We start from the raw sequence: 24,993 nt of genomic DNA, 5'->3' as shown, positions 1-24,993 counted from the left end.
CGGCCGGCGGCTCCGTCAGCAGCTACACAATACCTGACACTGAACAGAGCAACACCACTGAGAGATCCCGTGTTGAAAGGGAGAAAGTTCTCTATTCAATAACGGACACATGAAGGTATATGCTGCAGCCACTGGGATATATACACAGCAATATAAGTGGAATTTTGACTTTTTTGATCTGCAGATCACAGACTGACATACCAGCCAGGAATCGGGTGAGCTTACTGCATGTTGCAGAAACTTAGCAACAATATACCAAACTGTTGCACATTTTTAAACAAATTGCCACAGATACAGCATATCCAAATATAAGAGGAACACTTGTTTTTCACCTGATACTAACCTAATCAGGAAAATTGACTACACCCATCAAATCTTTTTCCTTTTTTTCCAATATTAATTATATGTTTTATATATATATGTCTGTATTTTTACAGTAGGAACAAATATATGTTCCATACAGGTATTATATGTTTGTATGAGATTGTTTGATTAAAATATTTTTACATTTTATACTCAAGTATGATTTATAATATATATATATATATATATATATATCAAGTGTGATTAATTGAGCGCAGCCAATTTTGTTTCTATTAGCTTTTAAAGTAATTGCACAATTTCTTCTTTTTGGCAGAAGCCTTTCTTTACACTTCAGATCATTTAGGAAGCGCTATTTTCTACAGTTTTTTCCTTTGAATCATATGTTTTTGCTCTTTTTGTGCAGGATGTAGAAGACTTACTCTATTAATACATAAGGTTTCTGCCTTTTGTTCTTTCAACATCTTAAGGTCATATCCTCATGCCACAAATTTATCAATGATGTTATCAATTTGTTTAGAAGCCTCCAATGGGTCACTCGATATTCTAACCACTAAGAGTATCTGGGACTCTGCTTGATTTTTTTAGGATGATTACTATGCATCTGGAGCAAGGTGTTTGGATCTGTTGGTTTGTGGCAGACTTGTGTCTCCAACTTGCCCTCCTTCACCACCACTTCTACATCTAAGTAATTCATTGATGATGCGCTATATTGGTACGTCAATTTGATCAGTGAAGTACGTGAATTGATTTTGCCCATCAGGTCGATGAATGCTTGTTCTCCTCCTGTCCATAATAGGAACAGGTCATCTATCTACCTATTGTACATTAAGACTTGACTGGCAACCTATGGATCTTCAAAAAACATTTGCTGTTCCTCGCTGAACATATATACGTTTGCATAGGATGGGGCGACATTACTCCCCATCGTGCATCCTGTTAGTTGTTGGTAGAATGCCCCTTTACATTCCTTGTGAGCATTAGATGAAGAAGATTCATAAATAGTTCTAAATTGAAGTCTGTGGCTTGTTCTCTGAGGAGAAACATATGCATTGCTTGCATCCCTCATAATGGGGTAAGGACGTATATAAGCTTGTCACATCCATTACACAGATCAATGCACCTATGGGTACTTCTGAGATGGCTCTAAGTGACAACAGGAAGCTAGTAGTGTCCTTGATAAAGGTTGGTTGTTTCATGACAAGAGGTTGGAGGATAAAGTCTAGGAACTTGGAGATCGGATTATACAGGGATTCATGGGCCAAAATAATCGGCCCACCTGGAGGATGGGTAAGACTTTTGTGGATTTTAGGCACTGTATAAAAAAGAGGTACCACAGGGTGGTCCTGACTCAGTTCCTTCAGTAATTTCTCCTCATCAGTTATTTACTTTTTTAAACTTAATAATGTCTCTCCGGTACCTGTCACACTGGGTCTGGAGCTTCTGGTACCAATCATTGCTGGTGTCCTGTTCCAGGGAGGACTTATGTGCTACTTCATATGCATTAATCTTCTCCCATGTAGTTTTCAATTTGCATGCAGCCTCCTCTATCACTAATACCATTAAGTCCATGCTGCATTTGTTTAGTATGCCAATCCACTTATGGCAAACATTTGGGTTATACCGCCCAATAGTGGGGGTTTTTATGAACCCTGAAACCTCGTGGGATCATCTGGTCTCTATAGTATCCGGAGAGCAAAATACCATGTAGTAGGTAATCGATCACTCTTTTTTTCAAATTCAATAGGTGTTGAAATGACTCTTCTAATCCATATGCTTTGTCCATCTGCGGCCATTGAGTATATATATATATATATATATATATATATATATATATGCACACACACAGCGGGTAAAATTATTTCACCAAATGTAAGCAACAACCCATGCAATCCACACATGCAAAGAAATCAAACCATATTTGTCCATAAATTAAGTTATGTGTAAAAATGTGAAATGACACAGGTCAAAAGTATTGAACACATGAAGAAAGGGAGGTGCAAAAAGGCATGGAAAATAAAACACCAGCTTAAATCTATCAGTAATTAAAAAGCAATCCTGCCCCTTGTCAAGGCAAATTAATATAAGCAGGTTCAGTCCCAACTGATGGCTTATAAATAGGTGTCTCATTATAAAGGTGTCATACAAGAAACATCTCATGATGGGTAAAAGCAAAGAGCTCTCTCAAGACCTATGTAACCTTATTCTTGCACAAACATAACTTCTGAATGTTCCAGTAAGCACTATTAGGGCCATAATCTGGAATTGGAAAGAACATAATTTCACCATAATTTGGCCACGACCAGGTGCTCCTTGCAAGAGATCTGACAGAGGAGTGAAAATAATTATCAGAAGAGTTTTCCAAGAGCCAAGGACCACTTGTGAACAGCTTTGGAAAGACCTGGAATTAGCAGGTACAATTGTTTCAAAGAAAACAATAAGTAATGCACATTTTGTTAACAATAAGACTTTATCTGTATATAGATTTTTATTAAGACCTTTTGTGTTTTGTTTATTCTTTTCATAACATGTCATCACAATAAATGTAAGTAATATTCCACTTGCTGATATTATTGTAATTTTTATTCTAGTACACCAGCACCAATGCATATGACTAGTCATCATCCCACTATCGGATTCTCGTGGGTTTTGGATTCTGTAAAGGTCCCGTGAATTGCCGCAATTTGTTAGCCATACCTGGCTGTAACTGACATCAGCTTAGCTGCACAGGGGTGCTGTGCTGCTGTCTGTCAAGGGCTGCTGGGCCAAATATAAAAAAACCTATTTATTTGTGTGCATGCTAGCTAAACCTGGCTGTCACTGACATCGGCTTAGCTGTGCAGGGATGCTGTGCTGCTGTCTATCAAGGGCTGCTGCCCAAAAAATAAATAAACAATTTTTTTAATGTTCATGTTAGCCACACCTGTCATTGGCATAGGTGCTGTGCTGCTATCTGTCAAGGGGCTGCTGCCTCTTTCAGGGGTACACCCCCAGTGCGAAAAAAACAATCAATTTTATTCTGTGTGTTTGTCAGCCACACCATCAGTGAGAAAATAAAAACATTTTTTTTCAATTTTGAAAAATATTTTTATTGCAAACAAAATGTTTTTTTTAAAGTTATTGGTTTACAAAAAGTTGTTTTTTTTTATTCTTAAACATAGCAGAAATGTTATCCTAACAGCTTATAAAGTTATATGCTCTAAAAAAGCCTATATTTACCAACCTATATACTGTAAAGTGGACATCCTAAATTATAAAACTCTTCTATTCAAAAACATAAACAAAAGCAAATATTATAAATCTAGAGTGTTATAAATGTGTTATTATGATGTTAGAATGTAGAAGGCCAAAAATTGGGTTGACCACACATGACTGATTGTTCAACCATGGTGACTGGATTAGTGTCATAAGGAAAAGGAGGGGGTGTCATGTTATGAGTTGGCCATTTGAGGTATGTTGCTGTTAAGGGATCAGGTTGGTTATCAGTGGACACATTATTATAGTTGTTGTTATTCTGGGTTGCCATCTCCTGAAGGGTGTTTAACAATAGACAGAGACTACCTATTAGCTCAGGCATAGACACTTCCTATGGAACAGAAATCTGCTCTCTGGAGGGAAACCAAATAGATGGGAGCCCCTGTTCCAACATCTGAAGCTCTTCTATCTCCACATCATCTATTACAGATGAAAAAAATGTAATCGGGAACATCTAGCTCCTCTTTCTGTACCTTGCTCACCCTTTTTGGACAGGAAGTCCAGGGTGGATCGTTTGGAAGAAGAAGGTCTAGCAACAGATGGAGATGGTCATTATCAAGACCTGGTTCCCCCAGTGGGTGTAGTCTGGGAGGTATTGGTTGGCATGTAGGCAGCAGAATAACAAATGTCTCCATGTTGTCTGTGCTCACTATTCTGTATTTCAGTTTGCGATTCAGGTAGAAATAAAGTGGGCTACAGAACACAGAATCAGTGGATGTCTTAGTGCATTCAGGCCAGATATGATCCATTAATTCTCAGACAGATTCCAGATAGATGAATCCTTTGCTTGTGATAATCTTTGGTAATTCCTGGCAAATGTGGGTGTTATAGCCAGGCACTTTGAAGGGCTGTAACTTTGAACTGATTTATAGAAAACATGTGAATGAAACCTTTCCACACTGCAGAACATGATGGAGAAATCCCTTGAAGTTCAGCACCTAGAACATCTTTTTTTATGTTCTCTGAGGCCTCTCCTGACTGTGAAGAAATATTCTCCACACTGTAGTTTTCCATTGTGACTTTTAATGGTGATTTCAATGTTGTCCACTGGCTGAGATCCATCTCATCTGAGGGTTGGGTTTTCCCCAGGCAAATTAGATCATTCACATCCAAAAAGTGACTCTTATGTTTAGCCGTGGTGTCAGTCTCTCTTTTGGCAGAATTTGCACAATCTTGGGGGCACCATGATGAATCAGACTGATCCTCCAGGGTAAACATCTGATCTGGTGTTGTATCTATTTCTATTAAACCTTTGTGTGTGAGTTTAGTCATCTGCCTCTTGTGGTGGAGCTCTTTTTCTGCTTTCTCAATGATCTCCAGACACAAAATAAAACTTAAACCTTAAACTGAAATGTTGCATTTAATGTTCTAGTTCACATATCTAAGTAATATGGTTAAGTGGACAGTGGGAACAATGGCAATTCGAAGGCCACTAACTAACTCTGTTTTTTTAATGTCCCTGTACAGGTTGGGAAATTCCTTTATAGATGGTTTGCAAAGGATTATTTAAGTCAATTGTTTATTTCTTTTTGGAAAGCACGCTTCCTGGTCCCCTTCTGGAATGAAAAAAATCCACTCATAGCAAGCAGGCATGGCACTGAAGAATTCCCAAGAAAGACACAACAGAAGACTTAAACCTTACATCTGAAATGTTGCCTTTTATTGCTCTGTTCCGCTTGTTCACATATCTGATATGGTTAAGAGGACAGTGGGACCAACTACAGTTTGATCTAAGGCCACTAAAACTAACTCTGCTTTTTATGTTCCCGTACAGGTTTGGAAATGTCTTTATAGAAGATAATCCAAAGGATTATTTAATTCAATTGTTTTTGGAAGCACTCTTCCATGTCCCCTTCTGGGATGAAAATTCACTCCTAGCCACAGAAGCAGGAGCAGGATTCTCAAGAAAGACACAACATAAGGCCTTAAATCAGGGGTAGCCAACCTTGGTCCTCAAGAGCTCACATTTTCCAGATGACCTAGCTGGTGCACAGGTGTATTCGTTACTCACCAACACATTTAGAAAGATCCACAGCTGGAATTAATTATTATACTTGTGATTCTGTGAGGAGACCTGGATAACATGCACTCTTGGTAGCTCTCGATGATCAGGGTTGACTAGCCCTGCCTTAAATCATAAATAATAATAAATGCCTCCTCCCCTCCCCTTCTCCCTCATAAATTTTCTTCGGAATCAAAAAATTAAATTAAATTTACTACCAATCAAATCAACCCTTCCTGTCCCTGCCCTGCCTTCATCTACATACATACTCCAACTCCCTTAGGCCTCTCTTGAATAATAAAAGTGTTTCCTGATGTGCCATGTTTGAAATTGAACTGCCATGTGTTTGTGCCGCCCACTGCTGCTGCTTAGCTTAGTCAGCCAGCTAGCTTGGTGCAAATTTTGGGCCTGAACTGGATGAAAACAATATAGTGAGCTGTGAGGTGGTCAAAATTGACTGGAAACAAGTGGAAATAAATGTTATTGAGCTTAATAATACTGTAGGAACAAAAAAAGGCCAATTTTATGTGATTTTATCTGATTTTATGATTTTTTTAAGAAAACATCCAGATCCAAAAACAAAACCGAAAAACAAACACGGAGGTGAGGTTTTGGCAAATCCCATCCAGATCCAAAACCAGGGGCGATCCAGATCCAAAACCAAAACCAAACCACGGAGGTCAGTGGACATCTCTTATACCAACAGAGGCTTTTGTACAAAGTATTAAATAAATTTCAGTAAGCGTGTTCAATACTTTTTCCCTGTGTCATTTCACATTATTACACATAACTTATTTTATGGACATCTATGGTTTGATTTCTTTGCATGTGTGGATTGCATGGGTTGTTGCTGACATTTGGTGAACATTTTATTGCAATAGCCCCATTACAAATACATTTACTGAGAAAAATGTTGATATGTTCAATAATTATTTTACCCACCGTAAAATAAGTATTGAACACATCCAAGGATTTTAAAAGTCAATGTGAGGCTTAATTCAGATATGCAGAACTTGGCTGCTTCTGTTTAAAATAGATCTGATTAAATCATCTCTACAATCTGTATAAGTTGCCTGCATTTTGCTATAGATCCATAGTGCACCACATATATTTTCTATTACTCTGCATATATAGTATTGTTATTGCCCAAACTTTGTACTTTAATGCCTTGGGAAATGTTTTTTTTTGTATTTCAAAGCTACATCATTATATCCAGAATGAGAGACATATGGATGGGGATCCGGTTTTTAATAAAAATGGAGATTTTGTTACCCAGTATAATATTGTAAATTGGCGAACTTTCAAAAATGGCTCTGTGTTTGTAGTAGATGTCGGCCATACAAAGAAAGTGGATGAAAATCACCAGAAGATTTCTATTCAACTGAACAAATTTTTATGGAAGAATGATATCAATGAGGTTAGAGTGGGATAGGTCCCTTTAATGTACAGTATTATTTAATATAACAATGTATAATCTGCCAAATGTTCTTTTATTATATATTTTATTATTAACTTAATTATTGATGTATTTTAGGCTTTGTAACACTGAAATTGAGACATTTATCATTATGTCCTTTCTCTGATTTCTGGGAGGCTCTTTGTGTTTTACTTTTTGTTTATCTTTCCTCTTAAATACATTCCAGTGCCTAGAAGACAAGTTTACATTTTCAACCAGCAGCCAAATCCTTTTCAGTGTCAAGTTTCTGCCTATTGGTTTTTCCTAAGCAAATTATTAATGTGCTATTGATACTATTTAACGTGAAGTGCAGAGATTCCCAAACATGGTCCTCAAGGCACTCTAACAGTTCAGGCTTTGGAAATATCCATGGTTGTGTACAGGTGGTTAAATCAAATTGACTGAGGTGCTAATTTAGGCAACTGTGGTCAAGCATGAATATCCTTAAAATCTGGACTGTTATGGTGCCTTGGGGACTGTTTTTGGGACCTCTGCTCTAGAGCTTTTCTAGGACTGAGTATTTAAATAATCCACAGAGATGCCCATTTTTCTAATATTAACCTGAGACTTAGGGATAAATTTACTAAGAATCATGTTTTACTCACTGAAACTCAGGTGATTTTAGGCTTCTGAAACACTCAAATTTACCAAGAATCGTGTTTTGCTGAAAGTGTGTTTTCCGATGGTATATCTGATTGAGATTTCTCACCCGAGTTTGCAGTGTCTGACCACAGCCAAACACTCCCGAACAAGCAGCCTGCACATATCACTGAGTCTGTGTTTTAGTGCAAAATGTATTTTATTAAATTTGTCAGGAAAATGTAGGAACAATACATATATTTAAGAACAGTGTAAGGGCCATCATCAAATGTACAAAACTTGAAATACAAATACACTGGAAAAATATAAAACTCGGTATTAGATATCACCAGTGATTTCATAAAATAACAAAAAAAACTACAAATGTGGTGAAAATATTACACATAAAACTAAATATTGAAATAGAAACAAAAGAAACTTCAAGACAGTAGGGTAGGGAGGGGGGGGAAAGAAATGGAAATAGAGCAGAAAAAGAGAAAGCAGTTGCTCCAGATCAAGTGATACAATTTTGCGTCCTCTAGAGCCAATTAGAAAAGAAGTAGAGCAAAGGCAGAGCTGCAATACAACCTAGCAGCCAGTTACCAGAAGCCAGACTCTACTACAATTTAGGTTCAACCTAGGAAATTTAGGATTGAGTAGAAGGGATATTTTTGAAGGTCACAGAGTCTTTGAAATCCATCCACCAAAACTGTGTTTCTCTAAATGACTCATAACCACCATCAGCAGAAGTCATCATATCTTACATTTCCATATATAAATCTATTCTTTTGAACAAATCCATTACCATTGGAGGAGAGGTGGAGTGCCATCTTACCGAGATAACTGCTTTAGCCGCATTGTTCAAATGACATAACAGAGATTTCTTATATTTTGAGAGGGGTCTGGAAGATAAATGAAACAGCCAAAACATAAGATCTGTAGGGACAGATTCATCTAAAATTTTTGCAGAAAGACTGACGACCTCATTTCAAAAGAGTTGGAGGATAGGGCATTGCCTCCAAATATGGAATGGGCTATACGTGGCCAAAGAGCAATGCCAGCAAATATTTTTCACACCAATACCCATCTTAGAGAGGGTATAAAGACATCTGTATCAACGAGAAAGCAACTTATATTGAGTCTCTTTGACACCAGCACTGGAGGAACAGGCATGGGCTAATTTAAATATTTTTCCCACTTATCCTCACCCAGGTCACCCCCAAGTTCATGGTCCCAAATTTTAGTAAAATTAGGGAGAGAAAGGTTAGCATCTGCTGACAAAAAATGATATATCAGATATAGTATGGGTTGGGGAGGTAGAGTTAGCACATAGTTGTTCAAAAGGAGCATAAGCCAAACAGAGAGTCTTAGAAGGGGTGAGAGATTGCAGGAAATTATGTACCTGTCAATATTCTTTTGATGGTAAGTTCCACTTCTCATGTACCTCAGCAAAAGGCATAAGGCCACTGCCACTCACCAGCTGTCTGGCCCTGAAAAGACCCACCACATGCCAGGATTGGAAAGCTTTAATATTCATACCTGGAGGGAATCGTTAATTAAAAAGAAATTACATAAGAGAGGAATTTAGGGAAGATATCGAGTGAGACTTCCGTATAGCTTTCCAACAACTTAAAGTGGGCCTAATAGTAGGATAAGAGATATTATGGAGGGTGGGGAGCCATGGAGCTATTGATATAGGGATGTCCAATGTCTGCTTATCAATTTGCACCCACTGTTTCAGAGTATCTGCCCTGGACCATGCCAAAATTCTGTGAAGAAGACAAATCTGTTAGTAACCTTTAATATTTGGGAGACACAACCCACCTCTGTCTTTGTGATGAAACATAAGGTCTAACTTCAAATTGGGTCTACCACCTCCCCAGACAAATTCTCTAATTAGAGCCTGGGCATCCAGAAAACATCTAGGGGGTAACTTAATTGGTAGGGTCTGCAACAGATAAAGGATCTTGGCAAGAGAGTTGATTTTGAGGATTCCTAGCCTCCCAAACCATGAGAAGGGTCTGGACTTCCACAACTGTAAATCTGATCGTAAGTTGTCTAAAAGGGGAGTAAAATTGGTCTCAAATAAGCAGGAAAGGTCCCTAGTAAGAGTGACACACAGATATTTTAGTTGAGAAGAGTGGCAAGTAAAGGAGAATGGTGATTTAAGGCCGCTACCATCTAAGGAGGTGCCATAATATTCAGGGCAACCGACTTAGAGTAATTCACTTTAAAATTAGAGAGGTCCCCAAAAATCTTAAATTTCTTTAATAGGTTTGGTAATGAGATGACAGAATTGTAATCATGGACAATAAATCATTGGCAAAGACCTAACCTAAAACCTGATATATAGCCGGATTCAACCTAATTGACCTTGCCAGAGATTCCATACATAAAATAAAATTCAGGGAGGATAAAGGACAACCTTGTCTTGTCCCATTGTTTTTGGAGAAGGAGTCAGAGAGGGAGCCATTGATTCTAAGGCAGGCAGAGGGGGAACGATATGCTGAAAACAAACAGGACCCTGTCCCAGGTACCCCAGACATAAAGACCAAATCTATCAAATACCTTCTTGGTGTCAGTAGACATTAAAATAGCTGGGGTGTCCATAGATGTATTCTGGTGAATGAGAACTATAATTTTGGAGGTATTGTACCTAGCTTCATGGCCAAGAACAAACCCTATCAGGATTCTATGAATCAGAGAAGGCAGGAAATGTTTCAATCTATTCCCAAGAAGATTTGCATACAGTTTAATATCTACATTGAGAAGGGAGATTTGGCAGTAGATGGGACAGAGGGAGGGATCCTTGCCATCTTTGGGAATTACTGTTATATGGGCTTCTAGGGATTAGTGGGAGAAAGGGGTCTTATCTGAGACAATATTGTAGGCCTCCGAAAGTAAAGAAGCCAGGTTGTCCCTGAAGGCCTTGTAATAATCAACCCCCCAGAGGGGGTGGATTTAATGGCCTCCTCCAGTTCAGGTAGAGTAAAAGGCTTTTCTAACTCCTCACTGGCAAGGTCGTCAAGTTTAGGGAACCTAATTCTAGAAAGGTAGGTCTTAATGGCTTGTTGTTTCCCAAAAGCGTCAGGGAAGGCCAAGGGAGCTGGTAGGTTTTACAGTGATGAATAATAGGAGCAAAAAGCATGTGCAATCTTATGAGTGTCATGGAAGACCCGACCCTTCCCATCCTTAATAGATGGTATAAAGGAATTAGGTTTTTGAGCCTGCAGAGCCCTAGCCAGCATTTTCCCGGGGTTGTTACCCCAACAATAATACTGACTACAGCATTTCCGAAAAGAATGTCTAACCTTTTCCAGCAAAAACTTATTTAATGATGATCGAGTTTGGACTAGTTGCCCGATTCAGAGCTGCTCGCAAGCACTGTGCGCTGGCAAGCAGCTCAATGTTAATGAAGTGTGCATGTGCCGCATCCAGTGTGCACATGCGCGAGCCCTGCTGAACGACTGAAGTTCAGTCGCTATGGGGTTTGCAACAAGATGGGGTGGCTGTCGATGTTGATTGACAGCTCGCCCCATTTTGTGGGTGGGTAGGGGGGGTGGCTGCACAAATGCATGCATTCCCTTAGGAACACCTGGCATTTGTAGGGTGGACTAACTGACATCACTACTGATGTCAGTAGTGGAATTCCTGCTCTATTATAGCAGGGAGTCCACTCGGCCTTGCGGCAGTCAGACCCTACAACAGGGTCTCACTGCAAAGCCGATGGTCATGACTATCGCGATGGTCTCTTGGCCATGTGCACAAAATGTGGATGGTCACCCACAGCTTGTGCAAGCAGCTGGAGAAAAAAAAAGCCTGCATTCCCTGCGAGCGGCCACCAGCAGCTAGCGGCTTTGAATCAGGCCCTAGATCCACATAAACTTCAGAGGAAAGGGAAGCTGTGTGGGTAGTCTCCAAAACCTGTATTTTTGTTAGTAAGCCTTCTATCTGTCCCACCCATTGTTTCTTTAAATAGGAACCTAGTTGAATGCATTTTCCCCTTATGACACATTTATGTGCTTCCTATATAGTGAGGCCATATACATGCAAAGTGACATTACAGTCTAGAAAGACATCAATATCCTCTTCCATATGAGATTTACAATAAGGGTCAGACAAAAGGGACTCATTAAAATGCCAGGATCTACATATCGGGTCAGTAAATGCAAGGGATAGGTCAACACTTACTGGGGCATGGTTGGACCAGGTTGTTACTCCTATAGAATTTGCCTGTACTAGGTGGAGATGTCTATGACCAATTAGTATATAATCTATCCTGGAATATGACTGGTGGGAGCTAGACTAGTATGAGTAATCTCTCACTGAGGGGTGAAATATATGGAAGACATCAGACAGCTGATGAGTATGAAGCAAGCACCTTACCCTTCTTGACATATGGCAAGGGATCTTTGAAGAACCTGATGAAGTATCCTGGAGGTGATCCAAGGTCCAGTTGAAGTCCTCACCTACTGTACTATAAGTATCCCCTGCTGGAGCATGTCAATTTAATCCAGAACCCTCTCAAAAAAGGTTGGTTGACCCAGGTTTGGGGCCTAAATATTAACAAATGTGAAAAGTTACTTAAAAATAGAGCATTTGTCAAGCAGACATCTCCCATCCTCCAAACTATGCACTTATGGATTCAAAACTGACATATGTTTAGCAAATAAAATAGAAACTCCCTTGGATTTCAAATGGGAATAGTTACAATAATATGCTGTGGGGTAAAATTGGTTACATAACCATGGGGTAGAAAGGGAATGGTGAAAATGAGTTTACAAGAGCAGAGGGCCTAAGCCCTTTTCTCTGGACATTCAACTCCCTAGCATTAATATATACTATATGGAGTGGATTGGCCATGTATGAGTGGAAGAGACAAAGCTATATAGTAATACATATCAGACCTGGAGGAGCAGGAAGAGCAGTGAAAGCAAGATGCAGAGGGAAAAAGAGAGAAAAGTGGGAAAGGAAAAAACAAGAGGAGAGGGGAGAGAAACACACACAAAAAAATTATATTAATACAACAATACGACAATGGAAAAAATGGAATACCACTACCGGACAATAAGGGGACAGCCAGGGTGCCCTTGTCCTGAGAAAGATTTACAGTAGGGGGCACACCATGGGGTAGGGACCCTATCATCCTGTAAAAAATAACAATGCAGCAGAAAACTCAAAATAACATCAATACAAATATTAATAAACAGTACCACATGACTCCTGGGTAAAAGTTAAACACTGTTATAGTATCCATATGGGCAGACAATGAGAAAAATAGAAAATAACAAATAGACAACAAGAAAATATATGAAAAGCGACTCGCTTTATCTAGTATGTCCACCCATAATTTAACCTTGAACAAATGGACTAGAAACCAAATCTTGGATGACATTAATGAAAGAGGTCAAAAAGACCCAACCCTAGTCATATCTGTGACCAGACAGGGGTAATTCTAAATAGTGATTACAGTCTCAACTAGAATTAGCCCCATAACAAACCGGTTATGAATCAAGTTGGGTCGGGTGCCAGCGGAGTTTCAGCTCCCCTAGACTTCTTTTTATGGTGCTGTACTTGTTGCCATTGGTCTCTCTTGGGACATCCAGAAGGCACAGAGAGAGGGAGTGAAAAGGCCTGCCAATCTGGAAGTGTGACAAACTCTAAACCCAGTGCAAAGCAGAAGTCAGGTAAGACCGCAGGAGTCTGGAGAGGCCGATGTTTGCCTGCATGGGTGACCTGAAGAGAGAGCTGGAAGCCCCAGTTATATTTAAGTTCTAATTTGCACAAGGAATCTCTCAGGGGTTTCAATTGTCTTTGTTCTTGGAGAGTACAGGAGGAGAGGTCTTGTAAAATCTGTAGATGAATTCCATTGAACTCTACTCCCTCTAAATTGCGAACTTTACATAGAATCTCCTCCTTCTGCAAGAAATTATGAACCTGGCAAATAATCTCCATTGGGTGGCCAGTCACCAATCCCTTCGGACTGAGAGCTCTATGGGCATGGTTGAACTCAATAGGGTTGTTGGCGTCTAATTCCAGGATTTCTCTGAAGATTTTATTGAGGACATCAATAAGGCCAAATGGAGGGACATCTTCTGGAAGCCCCCGAACCCAAATGCTGTTCCTGTACCTCTGTTGTCCAGGTCATCCAATCTATTTTGCATGGCACTCTTGTCTGAAGATTGTTGAGAGATCAATTCATGGAGTTGTTATAACTGGTCATCAACAGAATCTCTCGCTTTAAAGAGGGTAACAATGCAGGAAACCAAATGTTTGACATCAGTTTCTATTAAAGAAATCTGGGTCTGGAGAGAGTCCTGGATCTGCAGATACAGGGCCTTCATGTCTTGTTTGAGTAGAGTGTCCAAACATGGATCAGGACTTCTGTAATTTCACCCTGCAATTGTGACATTTGAGCATGAAGATCTCTCGGTGAGGGAGAGAGGGCCATGGTGGTAGAGGTTATTGGGACAGACTCAGAGACAGTCTCTGGAGAGTCTGCAGAGTGCGAAATAGATAGGTAATTATGCAAGTTTGGCTGAGAAAAATTGACCCTTGGCATCTGAGAATCCTTTTTCTGCATATCTCTCATGTTCTTGCCCATTAGAAACATACATGGAGAGGAGTCATATAGTTAGACAGCATAGCAGATGAACAGATGACAAAGGTCACATTCCCCCATTAATGAGACTACATAGCAAGCATGGAGCATTTACATAGAGCCATCAGAACTGGAAAACTTAGCTTCACATTATAAACCTGAGTAGAGGGGGACGGGATGGCAATGCTCATCTTTAGCAGGTAGGTAGGATCAGAGATAGGCACTGCAGCAATGAGAACCACAATATATATGAAAAGTAATTTCAGACTACTTTGCTTGAAATAAAGGGACACCACCTTATAAGAGAGGATGGGTTCCTAAAGTAACAGTTTCCCTCAGTAGAGACAGTTATACTTTACAGAACATGTCAGCAGACCAAAAAGTTACATATCAAAGGAATATTAGTAAATATAGAAATAATGTACAACAGTATATAGTTATAGTTAACTGCCACAGGCAGGAGCCAAACCCACATGGATAGGGGCTCTATAGCTTGTAAGCTAAGGTATGTGATGGATTAATAGAAAATATCAATTAAGAAATACTGTGACCTTTTAACTATTTATACAAGGGCAAAGTATAGCAAAACTAAGCTAGAATGAGGGAAAAATGGGCAGTATAATGCCTCTCAAAATTTAAATGGTAAACAGAGGTGAGGAAGAAGGGAAATTGAGTAAGGGAGAACTGTAGAGTCGTAACAGCTCACCACCTCCAGACAGGGGAACAAGGGAGCAAGAAAGCAGGAAAGTCACCACCAGGTCCCAAAAGAGCTATAGCAGCAGTAACCAGGTGAGAGGGTAGTGGGCACAGGCCAATACAACAGCCATGGGAGGATAATCACCAACCTTCTGGTGTAGATTTCGTCCTCTCCTTGTAGCATCCAATGGGTCTTGGCAAAACAAAAAAAATATTGTCCTGTTCCACCTCAGACAAGTATAGGTATATGTGTTATCACATATACCTATACTACGTGGAATGACAGAGAACACTACTCTTCTGAAATTCTCATGACCCACCAGCCAATCAGAGGCCATTGTACATGTAGCAGCCACTGATTGGCTGTGACCCATGTATCTGTCACTCATAGAAGTGGCAGACAGGATGGCAGTTTAATATGAACAATATGAAGCTATAAAATGTTTTCATTAATCAAGAACTACAGTAATAGCCTAAAAGTAAAATCCTAATTGAAAATATAATATATTACCAACACACTTCTTCAAACAGCAAATCACAGACCTCAGGCCAGAACACATGATTGCTGCCAGAGTAAAGACTGGTAGAAAACTAGATCACCTTCAAACTTAGGGCCTGATTCAGACCCATTCACTAGCAAGAGATTGCTCAGAGCGAGCAATATATTGCAAAGTGCGCATGTGTATGCATCACAGTGCGCATGTGTGAATTAGTCCGAGTGATCGGGTAGCAATTGCTCACCCATCAGAGACAGCCCAGCTGAATGAGTGACAGGTCAAGCCATTTGTGGGTGGTAACAGGGGCAGGCTACTGGAAATGGGGGAGTGGAGGTGCAAACGCAGGCATGCCTTAGCATCTTAACGCCATTTCAGAGGTGTGCATAATTAACAGGCAGCATCATTTATTTATTTTACTTATTTATTACCAGTTATTTATATAGCACACACATATTCCGCTGCGCTTTACAGAGAGAATATTTGGCCATTCACATCAGTCCCTGCCCCAGTGGAGCTTACAATCTATATTCCCTATCACATGCTCACACACATACACAATAGGGTTCATTTTTTTTTTGTTGGCAACCAATTAACCTACCAGTATATTTTTTTGGAGTGTGGGAGGAAGCCGGAGTACCTGGAGGAAACCCACGCAGGCACAGGGAGAATATACAAACTCCACACAGTTAGGGCCATGACCCATGACCTCAGTGCTGTGAGGCAGTAATGCTAACCATTATACCATCTGTGCTGTTATAGTACACATCACCTGGTTAAATTATACACTGAAGTGCTCACAGTGCTTGTGGTAGGGTACAGTCAACCGCAAGCGCTGTGGTCAGTTCTGATGGAACCCAATGTACCAATGGCAATATACTTCCTCAAGATGATGTTTGCTACTGGGCGGCTAAAGGCAGGCTGGTGGGCATCTGCATACACAAAGTGATTGCACTCCAAGACATAGTGGGCGTGCTTTTGCATTGCCATGTGATTGACTGCCTGAACATCACTTAGCTGAATTTGCATACACTGGGAGCAAGCATCCACATCTAGCGAACGGGTCTGAATCAGGCCCTTACTTCAAACAGTAAATCATAGGCCAGATGGCAGTATAGGTAAATGGAGATGGAAAAACGGGCAAGTAGTCTTTACATCAATAAAGCAAGGTGGGCAAAGCCCATGATGAAAAGTGGTGCATGATGGAATTGTCAAAGGGCATCCCCACTCATCTTTATGTTGTTTATTAAAAAAGTTTAACATACCAAGCACCTTACTGACTGCACCTTTTATGATTGAAGTGATTGGTTTGTTTGGACCCCACAAAAGAAAACATTTTGAATGTTTCCGAGCCTGCACATCCCTAGTTTAAACTAAGCTACCAATGGACTTAAGGATAACAATGTTGTTAATCATCCTCAAAGTTTAAGATGTCATCCTCCTCATCATCACTCTCATCACTGTTGGAAAAATCATCACACAATATTAGCTCATGGCCATCTGGAATCCACCATACAGTCTCTGTTTGTTACTGATTGCAAAGGTATTTTTGAATTTGTAAAATCTTGTAACTAGATCAATTTTGGCGACCATGCTTGATCCTAGGTGTAAGTCCTATGTAATCTATTTCTTTCCTACTGATGAATCTTTGCAAATTAATTTTTATGAACATCAGTTTTTTACATTTTTTTGGAAATAGCCTCCTACACCAATCACTCACAAGGTTCCTGTCTGTGCTAAACATTCTTTCTAAAACCACACTAGAGGATGGGCAGCTTAACTAAAGCAAAGCTACAGTAGTTTGGTCATGTGGCTCCAAACTGTCTTTTTGTATTCCAGTATTCAAAGGGACAGTGTGAATTGCTAATTTGTATATTATCTTTAAAATAATTCTCCACCACTCTATCAATGCACAGTGTATCTGATTGAGTCATGGTAGAATTGTCAATATATGTGCCTAACCAGATATCACAATGTTTCACTCTGAAGTGCTGAATTGACTCATTATCATCACCAGAGGGTCTCTTGGAAAAGGTCAGTTTGGTTCCTGGAAGTAGCATTTGCAGGTATAACAGAAGCAGGAAACATAATTCTTTTGTGCAACTTTAGCAGCTTGTTCTCAAGAAGCTCTTTGTATCTCTTAAGATTTATCAGTAGGAAAGAAAGACATTACAGAGGATTTAAACCTAGGATCAAGCATGGTCACCGAAATTTAGTGATTTAATTACAAGATGTTGCAAACCCTTTGGTCCTGGCAAAGTGGATAAAGAATTTGATCTACAAGTCCAACATACTTAGCAGAAATGTTTAATTTTATCTTCTTTGCTTCTCTAGCGGCTTTTTCAGTAGTTTAATTAAGGGTACAACTGTACTCATTTGCAGTGTCTGAACTCTTTTTCATTAGTTACAATTTTAAAGGATTTTAGTAGCTTGCATAAAACCAACAGTGTTCTCCAGTGTGCTGATGTAAGGTGGTAAAATGTCACTGCTTTCCCTATCTCACGGCTTGATATGTATGTTGTGATGGCTTTTTGCTGTTCCTCCAGTTGCTGATGCATATAAAGGGTGGATTTCCACCTGATTACTCCCTCTTGCTTCTGTTGGTAACATGGCAAGTGGAACAGTTCTTGCAGCTTCTGTAATGTCCTCCATGAGGTTGTTGAATGCCGAATTTTCCTGGCCACAGTCAGCATCTCCTGTATTCACCTGTCATTTTTTAGAAAATCTGAACTACCGCCTTTATTGTGTGCACAAAACATTGTATGTGTTGAAATGCTCATACTATGTTACTTGCATTATCAGAAATTACAAATTCTGAGGAATTTTATTGGGGTAAGCCATTTTGATATCACATCCCCGAGTTTTTCCAACAGATTTTCATTGATATGCCTCTTAGTGAAGCCAGTGATACAGATAGTAGTCTGCCTATGAATGAGCTATTAGAAACTGCTGCTGAGGGAAATATACCCACCTAGTGGGCTGTTAGTCATGTAATCTTTGACCAGTACCACTTGTCCAAATATCTGTAGTTAAGTGGAGAGTCAGCACAATGGGATTTTCTATACTAATAGTAACATTTTGTTCAATGACCATATACAGGTGAGAAACTGCTGCTCTAGTTAAACAGATTAAAGATAGAATTTGGTAGCCTTAGACAAATGATCTCAACTAATCAGCTAAACCAGATGCATAGAAAGGGAATATTGGACACAGTTCTACTGCTAACATAGCCATCATGGCTCCTGTGATCAGCTGTGCAAATTGGTTCCTCTTGAAAACATAGTTTCACAGACAATTGTGTGAACAAACAACTAGACTTCTTCTTGGTCCCCATCTGTGATGAAGATTCACCCACAGCGACAGCAGCCCTAACAAATAAGGATTTTCTTGGGAAATGTTGATAGATAAGTCAGTTTGCCTTTGCAAACTGTATCCATGGTCATGGTCTTTTGGGTGAGATCTGAGTCTGAACCTGTGGACTAGGCTGATGAGGAGAATAGGAAATGAGGTGAGTGTATTAGATGCTTACTCTAGTTAGGAATTGAGATCCAAAATAAAATATGACCCATGGTAATTAGGCAGGTAAATGACTACAGGAAAGCCCCAGCCAGTACCTTGAACTACTTAAGAGGAACTCAACCCTAGCTCTGATCCTTAGGACTGTGGAGCTGTAACCAATACTTGAGAACTAAGGAACTGGGAAGGGGCAACTACTATAACCAATAGCTCACATGGAATCCACTAAATGTGGTATAACCTGACTACAAGAGCTGGGTGCCTGGAGTCTACACCCGTAGAGAGGGATGCAGATCCTGTACCCTGTCCCCACCAGCTAGAGTCATTGACTCCACTGGAAACTTAGCATGAAACTCAAAACTCAGTGAAGGGACAGTCAACAACAACCACCATTGAAGGTCACACTAATGGTACAATGAGCAAAGATTTCTAGAGGTAAGCTTGGAACAGTCATTTTTTTAGAAGAGTAGTGGAGATGAAATGGAACTCTCAGAGTAGCAATACACAATGAATTATCTGATACAGGATCAGTCCATGTGAATCCACATTGAGAAGGTGAATTGTTAATAGGAGACTTGCTTATAGTCACAAATGGTAGAAAACTGAAGTTTTGGCATTTGGAACCACTATTACAGTCAATGTTAGTAAATTGATACTTCAAATTACTGCAAGGATGACATAAGCTGGCACCGGACTGAATATAGAGTGTAGGTAGCAGGCTGAACCAGACTAAAACTGGAATGATGGACACTGCCAGAAATATGCAAGTTATTCTGGACTGGAACTGGAGAAGAGCTCAGGTGAATTGCTCTGACAGTGTGCTAGTGACAGGGGCAGCATTAAATAGGGTGCTCTTGAAAGGGTCAGACAGCAGTGACTGGATGACTGGATGCTAGGACCCAATACACCCATGCACCTTACAAATGTACTGACATCACCCTGGAACAGGATGGCCCATATTATACAAGTATATTTGGACAGGGTATGAGTGGCTATGTGTCAGATTCACAGATAGCACTAGTGGACACCCTTAGACTTTACTCGGGAATCTGTGAAGTTTCTGAACACACCATTTATTCTTCATCATCGGTGTTCTTTTTGTGCACTGATTTGAATGTTATAGAGGTGATTCTATACTCAACAGAGAAGGTGGTGCATGTGAGGTTACAGAAGATACTTGACTGTGTTTGGACCTGGCTTCTGCAATAAGCATTCTAGTGCAAATAGTAGTATTAGGACCACCACTTGCAAATAAAGGCCATGGTTTCAGCCCTTTCTTTTCTTTTTTCAGCAGTAACTTTACCCTTCAAACTACTTGAGGTGATTTTTTTTCTTAAATATTGTCAAACATTTTTAGATTTGAGGTGCTTTTTCTTACACCTTCTAAAAGGAAATGTAGAAGAAGTACTATGACTGTCAGTGCCATCACTAGAACTGCGTTATTCCTGATTTCTATGGTCTGATGCATGATTGATTCAAACCAGGACAAGTACTATGCTTAATCTTATAACTGCCACCATACCAAGGTAATGTACAATGATATGGGGAAATAAGGGGCTGGGGCATTTACAATGCCATTTTATATTTTATTTTGGGGTGCAGCTGACAGGGATGCAATTCCCAAAAGTTCAGTAAAATACGATGCCCTCAAAATGCAGTCTTCCATTTAAATATACAAATTCAATTAAAACACTTGAGATTTTTTTTTTAAACCACAAATAAATATATTTTATAAACTTTTAGAATATTGGGGTGCAGCTGATGGGGACACAATACCAATTAAGTACTTGCTAGTGTGAGTCTGACCCTGACAGGCAGATTAAAGCTTTTACACCCTTCCCACCCATTCCATCTACCTACAACTGTCATTAATGATGATTAGTTTAATAGTATTGCAATTCAACTATAGCCAGCACCGTCCCCATGCACTCTCTTGTGTGAAATGCCACCTGATCAGGAGGGAGGAACTCAAACAGTATGTAATCTAAAACAAGCGAGATCTGGCATTTCCATGAAACTGACGTTTTGCCTGAGAGCCAAACTCTGCGAGAGGACCCAAACCGGGATTTGGTTCTTAATTTCAGATTTTGCAGAATCCTAAACACTTATCTCTAATATTTATTTGCAATAATTTGTGGGATATCCTGTGAAAACAGTCATTTTGTGAAGAGACCCACAAAATGAATTATCCCCTAGATGTAAGAAGGAATGACAGCAACAAATATTGGATATATCTGATGTGGTATTTTTTACACAAAATTTTCCACCATACCTTTTTACTAGGGCTGCTTAAATATGAAATGCATTAAGCTCTGGAAAGTGTAGCCTCTTTCAAGGGAAAAATGCGGGCCAGAATTAATATGCCCCTAAATGTCCTATAAAATTATAGGAAATTAATTTACATGGATATTTTTCTTAATTCTAGATCCCAAAGTCTCAGTGTTCAGAGAATTGTCAGCCAGGGACCAGGAAAGTCCTGAAGTCTGATTTACATTCCTGCTGTTACAACTGTGTCCAGTGCTCCGAGGGGGAAATATCCAATGTGACCGGTATGATATATAAATAAATATGTTTTGTTTTGCAAAATTACCTATATTATTATCTTACATCTATTTATTGTAAATACCAACTGAAAATAGTTAATGGTCTATTCTATTTGTCATTCTGGCAAGGCCTATCTGCTGTACCGTAGTTCTCAACCTCAACCCTCGAGTTTTCTTAACAGGTCATGTTTTAAAGATTTCTGTCTGTGGAAACAGGACTAATAATTACTGACCAAGCAAAATAGATAAATTCACCTATGCTTGAATAAAGATATCCAGAAAATATGACCTGTTGGTGGTACTTCAGTAGTGTAGTTGAGAACTCCTGTTCTAGTACTAATTTACCCTCTTGTAAAGAACTAGGAGGGTGGTTCAATAAATAAGGTACAGTAACAAGACCTTTCTTTTGCATAAATGTATTCAACTCGTACATATACATATAATCAATAGTATGGCCTTGGTACAGATTGTTTTTCTACATAGTCCCCATACCTGTCTAAGCATTTGTACTAATGGTACACCAAGGCATCTATCCCAGCATAGAAGATATGAGTGTGAAGCGCCTGAAGACATGATGACTTGCTAAACTTCAACATTGGTTATGAATCACTTTCCAACCAGGTGCTCCTTTATTGGGCCAAATTAAAATTACTCAGTACAGGTCAGGGCTGTAGGGAAGATTGTCCAGTACCTCCCATTGGTAGTGCCATGCTGAGTGTGGCCTGGCATTACCCTGCAGCAATATGACATCTGTTCATAGCAACCCAGGTCATTGTCTACAATTGGCACTCTGCAACAGGCCAAGCATGTCCCCCTTTTGCTCATAAATGATGTAGCGCACAGTACCCAGCAAGATGTTCATCAGCAATATCATTAACTCGAATGTGTCTGTCCTCCTGAATCAGACCTTCAATGATGCACAAATTGTCCTCTGTGGTGGACATGCTTGGCCAGCTGGATCACTGCTCATCTTTACTGTCTGCCCTGCTGTTATCAAAGACAGGTGCACCAAACCCGAACTTGTTTTTGTGACATGACATTAACAATGTTCACTTCAACAGGTTGGTGATGAATATCAGCTGCTGATGTGCCCTCTAGACGCAGAAATCTCATCACACTACAGACCTCAATGTGTGACCATGTCTCCACTAGCCCCGCCATCATACAACTGATGTTAGGACAGTAAGACTGATATGAGGAGCAGTCAAATGGCCGTGAGGGGAAGCAGGGGTCTACCTGCTCTGGCCTGGTGGAAAATTAGAATGAAATAGAGAACATTACACATGTGAAGGTCTTGTTACCTTACTTATTGAAACACCCTTTTAAATTGCGGGTTTGAGATTGCATCAATTATATCAACTGAAAACCACAACTATCCCACCAACAAACCACACTTTGGAATAGTAATCACCATCATGAGTTCCCATCAGTAATCACCATCATGATTTCCCCTCAGTAATCACCATCATGATTTCCCCTCAGTAAAATCATACATACACCAGATCTACTAATCAGTAGGTTTAGAACCTGCTACAATATCACTGCATTCCTGCCAACTAAACAGCTGAAACAAATAGCCTGCTTCTAGTGGCATTTGGCTACAGAGCACTCCACAGAACAATACACTTAGCCAAAATTGATAATCAGTCTTAGGCCTAGACAGGTAGTAGATACATTGGGGAGACAAAGAACATGGAGTCCAACAAAGTTTCCAATATTTAGCACTAGGATTTACCAGCAAGGACAGGTAGAACAATAAAGCAGAAAGCCATAGTGTTGAGGTGTCCCTTTCCCCATGATTCCAACTAGCACTACACCAGAAGGCACCAGGGATGGGTTCTATATTAAAATCTGCAATACATGCCACCTCTGTAGTATAACCAATTTGAGTGCCATTAGCACTAAAGGGTATATTTGCTAAGAGTAAATTTTGTCAGATTTATTGTGAATGTTTGGTCAGTTTTTGGTCGATTTTCTATTTCAGGGTCTAAATCACACAATTACTAACATACAGTAAGTTTTGAATTTGAAAAAAAAAAAAAATAAAAAAAATAATTTCTAAGTATATGTGTGATTTAGGGGATGCCATTTATTTAAACTTTGCACATTTTCAATTTAAAAAAAATGAATGCGTAATGCAAGTAGAAAGGGTTGTGTTGGAATAGAAACTGGTTGGGATCACTGATGGCTTATTTTAGAAAATCAAAATTAACTTTAGTAAATGCTTTATTCCAGACTTCGAACCTGCCATCAATATGCGATGATGCCCTTAATTTTGCAAACCCAAGGTCTTACTTAACTATATGGTGCCTTTTTCTGTAAGACAGGATAGATCTCTAGCATTTTTATGGTTTCAATCGAGTTAAAGTTGATGGGAATGTTACCCACCTAATGGGCTAAAGCTAAGAAATATAAGATAAATAAGAAATATCCAGTGTTGTAGAGAATTAGAAGCAGTAGTTTTAGTAGTAGTTGCAGTTTTAGTAGTAGTGGCAGAAGTAGCAGTAGTAGTAGTGGCAGAAGTAGCAGTAGTAGTAGTAGCAGTAGTAGTAGTAGTAGTAATGGTAGTAGTAGTAGCAGCAGTTGTAGCAGTGGGAGCAGTAATAGTAATAATAGTAGTAGCATTAGTAGTAGAAGCAGTAGTAGTAGCAGTAGTAGTAGTAATGGTAGTAGTAATAGTAGTAATAGTAGTAGTAACAGTAATAGTAGTAGTAGTAGCAGTAGTGCTGGTAGTAGAAGTAGTAGGAGTAGCAGCAGTAGTATAAATAAAAGTAGTAGTATTAGTAGTTTTAGTAGTAGTAGTAGCAGCAGTAGTTGCAGTAGTGGTAGTAGTAGCAGTAGTAATGGGCTAAAGCTAAGAAATATAAGATAAATAAGAAATATCCAGTGTTGTAGAGAATTAGAAGCAGTAGTTTTAGTAGTAGTTGCAGTTTTAGTAGTAGTGGCAGAAGTAGCAGCAGTAGTAGTGGCAGAAGTAGCAGTAGTAGTAGTAGCAGTAGTAGTAGTAGTAGTAGTAATGGTAGTAGTAGTAGCAGCAGTTGTAGCAGTGGGAGCAGTAATAGTAATAATAGTAGTAGCATTAGTAGTAGAAGCAGTAGTAGTAGCAGCAGTAGTAGTAGTAGCAGTAGTAGCAACAGTAGTAGTAGCAGTAGTAGTAGTAGTTTTAGTAGTAATGGTAGTAGTAGTAACAGTAATAGTAGTAGTAGTAGTAGTAGTAGCAGTAGTAGTAGTAGTAGTACTGGTAGTAGAAGTAGTAGGACTAACAGCAGCAGTAGTATAAATAGAAGTAGTAGTATTAGTAGTATTAGTAGTAGCAGCAGTAGTTGCAGTAGTGGTAGTAGTAGCAGTAGTAATAATGGTAGTATTATTAGTAATAGCAGTAGTAGTAGTAATGGTAGTAGTATTAGTGGTAGTAGTATCAGTAGTAGTAGTAGTAATGGTAGTAGTATTAGCAGTTGTTGAAGCAGTGGGAGCAGTAATAGTAATAATAGTAGTAGCATTAGTAGTAGAAGCAGTATTAGTAATGGTGC

General features: G+C 39.4%; 1 protein-coding gene across 1 annotated transcript in view; it reads left to right on the top strand.

Annotated features, from left to right (window-relative positions):
- The window catches only part of LOC148535565 (vomeronasal type-2 receptor 26-like), a 63,451-nt gene that overhangs the window by 24,038 nt on the left and 14,420 nt on the right, over positions 1–24,993 (top strand). Inside the window, exon 4 of the mRNA XM_088460556.1 lies at positions 21,346–21,469. Coding sequence (XP_088316682.1) covers positions 21,346–21,469 — 124 coding nt within the window. The remainder of the gene's footprint in view (positions 1–21,345; positions 21,470–24,993) is intronic.

Source organism: Taudactylus pleione, unplaced genomic scaffold (genome assembly GCF_031769625.1).
Source record: "Taudactylus pleione unplaced genomic scaffold, aTauple2 ptg000050l, whole genome shotgun sequence".
In the NCBI taxonomy this organism is placed as follows: Eukaryota; Metazoa; Chordata; class Amphibia; order Anura; family Myobatrachidae; genus Taudactylus; species Taudactylus pleione.
The sequence above is the reverse complement of the archived record's forward strand: the minus strand, read 5'-3'. Positions and strand labels throughout refer to the sequence as shown.